This window comes from Dipteris shenzhenensis, chromosome 27, assembly GCF_047967505.1.
Source record: "Dipteris shenzhenensis isolate YYH24624 ecotype China chromosome 27, Dip_SZ_1.0, whole genome shotgun sequence".
NCBI lineage: Eukaryota > Viridiplantae > Streptophyta > Polypodiopsida > Gleicheniales > Dipteridaceae > Dipteris > Dipteris shenzhenensis.
Genome location: NC_141622.1, coordinates 32,994,907 through 32,999,300, shown reverse-complemented (window position 1 = coordinate 32,999,300; position 4,394 = coordinate 32,994,907). Strand labels below are relative to the sequence as shown.

General features: G+C 41.8%; 1 protein-coding gene across 1 annotated transcript; it reads left to right on the top strand.

The window, feature by feature from the left end:
* The first annotated feature begins 2,660 nt into the window (after positions 1 to 2,660).
* On the top strand, positions 2,661 to 4,021 carry LOC147884184 (uncharacterized). Its single transcript, XM_087398953.1, has 3 exons — positions 2,661 to 2,985; positions 3,141 to 3,275; positions 3,582 to 4,021. The coding sequence occupies exons 1-3, from the start codon at positions 2,681 to 2,683 to the stop codon at positions 3,790 to 3,792; spliced, it is 651 nt and encodes a 216-aa protein (XP_087255079.1). The 5' UTR covers positions 2,661 to 2,680; the 3' UTR covers positions 3,793 to 4,021.
* Positions 4,022 to 4,394: the final 373 nt, after the last annotated feature.

Sequence of the window (4,394 nt, the reverse complement as noted above, 5' to 3'; positions counted from 1 at the left end):
CTGTTTAACCACACTGGTTTAGGGCAATCACATAACTAGTGATTGAGCTAAAGCAGCCACGGTTGCATGATATTCCAACCACCGGGCCGGTTTAGTAAAATAACAATATATTGCTGGGCTAGACAACAACTAATGTCTGTTTAACCATGCTGGTTCAAGACAATCACATATCTGGTGATTGAGCTGAACCAACCATGGTTGCATGATGTTCCAACCATCGGGCTGGTTTAGGACAATCACATCTAGTCTAAGCCTGGTTTAAGAAATGAAACAAGTAAACTATTCCAAAGCTTCACAAACAACCACCGGGCTAGTTTAGGCACCACTGACCTGCGTTGTAACTAGCATGTGTACTCCATGTGTATGATGTGCTCCTCAAACACCTTGCATCCCATCCGCTTCTTACATATGTCATTTCTATTTGCAGAAACTCTCGTATTTTCATGCCAAAACATCATCACTATAGTAGTGACTTTCGCACTTAGGCTGTCTCTCCTTTTCTTGCTTCTGTTGAAGCCCACAGACTTCTCGGATCGGGATGATCATGCATTGCTTCTGCTCTATGTTCAACCACTGGAGCCACGTTGGTCCTTTTGATTGACAACATCTTTGACATTGTGCACCCAAGCTATTTTTCCTTTATTTCAGGGGATACCAACATAGCTAATGCCACCTTCTTTGCAGCTAGTTGATCTAAGTTGTGCTCCCCTTTCACTTTCTGTAGGCCATTTCTCATCTCCCGAGGTGTTGGTAGGGTTGTTACTCTATGAATTTTAGGGTGCAGGCTAAAGCTTGTGATCACTCGAGACTGGTAATCACCTGAATGGCCTGATGTTGCTGTCTTGAATGCTCCCACCAATCGTGACACCACAACTTGTGTTCTTTGCTCCAATGGCAATGATTGAATGCATGCATCTGCATTCGCTTCTTGCTGCTTCTCTGCAAGGAGTCTTCTTTCTTCTTGTTGTTTCTCCCTTCATAGATGTTACAAAAGTGTCTTCCATTGCCGATTCGATACCATGCTAGTGCTTTCTTGTTTCTTGTGCCTTGACCTGGCTCTTCAACTTTCCTTTCTCGCAGCCTCTGTCTACTTCTCTTGCAAGCCATGGCGAGCTGCATGTTGCCCCATTGATGCCATGGCCACGATTAGTCCAGAATAGACCCAGAGAACCTAGCTGGTGAGGCAAGTAAAGAATAGAAGACAACTTACCTGAATGAAGACAATGGTAAACCAAAGTCTGTGTAAGGTTACGTTGAGGTGCATGCAGGGCATTTGCAGAATGAGAGTAGGTTGTAGGTACTTAATCTTCTAAGATTTGATGGGCAGGCGATGTGAAAATTCAAAATTCGCAGGAGTAGCAAAATTTCAGCCACCAGTTTTTCCCCCTCTGACGATACAGGTCAGCAGAATTGGATATCCCAAACAAGTGCAATGTCGCCTAAAATGCTTCAAAAATAGATAGGCCAAAGGGCATGTTATCGGGTTTGATGATGTATATTATTAAATGCAATGACCTTTGCCATGCTTATGAGCCATATAGCAAGCAAGTGCATGGAAAAATAAACAATTCAAAATTGTAAATAGTGTTGGATTTATTAAAAGATCTTTTCACATGCACAAATTGCACTTTTTCAACTTCTTCCATTTTAGGGTAAATCTAGATACCAATACCAATAACTATCAATGTTTTAAGACCACCATATAGTAGTCTCACTAGTTTGGATTCCAAATTTTCAATCCACTTTGGTTTTCAACAAATAAAAAAAAAGTTATGGAGCATGCCCTCAAATGGTTATGCATCACTTTAGCACAACATTGGAGGCCCGTTAACCCATGCCCAATGTTCTCATTTAGGTGTGTGCTTAGGTTGAGGAGAATCTCACATAGTGTACTTTTGAATAATTCCTTGGTTGCATGTATGTATAGAACAAAAATTTGATGTCTTTGAATAAATTGCTATATCCTATAGTCTTCAGGATGCATGCTTCACATGCAACATAGCACTTGTAATGCTTTAACGGTCTCGTTCCAAATCCTTCCATAATTTTTTGATCTCATGTTCAAGTTTGGAATGTGTACTACAACTTGAAGACAAAGTTTGCTGAATATCGTTTAGCAATGCATAAGTTATAGGTCATGCAAGATACCTATATATAGACAAGTCCCTGAACCTCACCAAAATTGGCTACACCCAAGCAAACAATGATCCTTAAGACCATTTTTAAAGATATCCTACCTTGGAACAAAGTCATGCTAGGTTGGGCTTATCAAACAAGAGAGAATCCATTTGATCCTTAAGTTTTGTCCTTGGCCTAGATTTTATAGATTGTTCTTAGCATTGTAAGGGGCCTTGAATCATTTAGCCTGAGTTTGCTGAATTTCGTAGGCACGAACTTGAGGCCCATCAACATCACATTTGCTTGTAAGTTTCCTCACCATATAAGCCATGTTGACCATTCCTTGTAGATAGGCTCAAGGCTAGAAACTATAAGGTCCTCATGGGAAAGTGGAGTGGGGGAAGCATTTCGAGTGGGGGGTAGTCGATAAAAAATGATAAAGCTTGACTCGTGAAAGGGAGGCGTCGTCCCTACGATACGAAATTTGACTATGTATTGAAATGGCAAGTCGTTTCTTTGCGAATAACTCTCCCCCGTTCTAGTAGACGATTCACTCCATGCCATGGAGTCCTCCTCATCCTCCATACTTCGCGATTTTTTCGATCTCCCTGACCCTTTCCTTTGCCTTCTGCCCCCTTGCAGCTCCGATCCCCACTCCAATTGCCTGCGCGTTTTCTCACCGGATGCGTCTGCTTCCCCTCCCTCCCATACGCTTCACATATGTACAGATTTTCCGTCCCCTCTGCCACCTGCCAGTCGAGACTTCTCGCATGAGATTCCCCAACACCAACCCCCTTCACAACCCATGCTGGATCATGTAGTTACTACTGAATTGGTGCCAGCTCCGTCGAAGCGTGAGGGAAAGAAGTGAGGACCCTTTCATTTGAACTAATCTCTCTCTCTCTCTCTGTCTCTCTCTCTCTCTCTCTTTCTTTGCTTTCCATGCATAGTTATACCTTTTCCTTAATCATCCCGCGCCGTCTCTATTTCCTCACCTTCACGTTCATCGTGGCTTGATTCAGTATATCACAGCTGAAAGAGAAAACCCGCGGACCCAGAATAGCCCTCAAGACGAAAAGCGACCTAGACGTCCTCGACGACGGATTTAAATGGAGAAAATACGGGCAGAAAGCAGTGAAAAATAGTAACCACCCCAGGTACTCCTTCGATGAAGCCATATAGAACTGTCTGCGCATTGTCTCAAGTCATTGTTGGTAAGGCTGTTTCCTGCAGCTCATTAGAAACTTATAGAGAAGTTTCGATGATAAGCTAGCTTCGACCGTGTAGAAAGTACAAAGAGAAAGCAATTTACCACGCTCGCTTGTGACTGTCATCGGGGCATTGTTGATGAAGAATCTCATTCTAAAGCCCCATTTTCGCATATTCCGCATAACGCTCGACGTGCGTAAGATGCTTAGGCGTCGAATTCTTGTGGCAGTAATGTAGCGCGTTCTGGATTGCAGGGGTTATTATCGCTGCACGGTGAGTAACTGCAAAGTCAAAAAGCGAGTTCAGAGGTTGCAATCGGACCCCCAATACGTGATCACAACGTATGAGGGCATGCATAATCATGCCCCCTCCGCGCCCAACTACGTGGATGAGAATCCGTTTGCGATGCTGGAGTCTGTGTATCCTCAATCCTTACAGCTACTTCAGACACCAAGACGAGAGTGATACGGCCGCCCTCGAGATTTAAGAACCCGTTTTAACATTTTAACAGTCACACACCATGAACTATATCTTTCTATAAGCAACTACCTCATACTTCATTCAATAAGCAACTAGCATACTTCTTTTATTGAAGATAACTTTGAAGATAGCTTGACGTTTTCACAAAATGTTTGAGGGTGAAAGTCATGTTACAATCTTTGTAGGAAGAGTGTCCAAAAGATCATTCATTATGCATCTAGCTACTTCTTCCCTTCTCTTTACTTTCTAGTCTTAATTAGAGACCTTTCTAAACCTAGACCTTATGAGGATCTTGCATTTAAGTACACTCCAATAGGATTCAAACTTGTAAATAATTTTCCTAAACTTAGAAATGTTTTTACACCAAAATGTTATTCATAAGTAAAGCATTTAGTATGTGTAAACTTCTCTAAGATGTGAAATTAAAAATATCCCTCATACAAAATCCACGAGGCATAGCTACATATCTCTTAATGAAATCCCTAAGCTTGGTGGATGAAATTCCAAGCTTTAAATTTTAATAATAATGAACTATTCTTTCAAAAATGATTTATTACATAAGTGGAGCTTGCACAAGAGCTAGTAGC

Bases quoted from the DNA above. Each gene is read 5' to 3' on its own strand.
- LOC147884184 (XM_087398953.1), top strand. From the start codon at position 2,681: ATGGAGTCCTCCTCATCCTCCATACTTCGCGATTTTTTCGATCTCCCT. The intron at 2,986-3,140 runs GTGAGGACCCTT...GGCTTGATTCAG, and splicing joins TCGAAGCGTGAGGGAAAGAA to TATATCACAGCTGAAAGAGA. The intron at 3,276-3,581 runs GTACTCCTTCGA...TCTGGATTGCAG, and splicing joins AAAAATAGTAACCACCCCAG to GGGTTATTATCGCTGCACGG.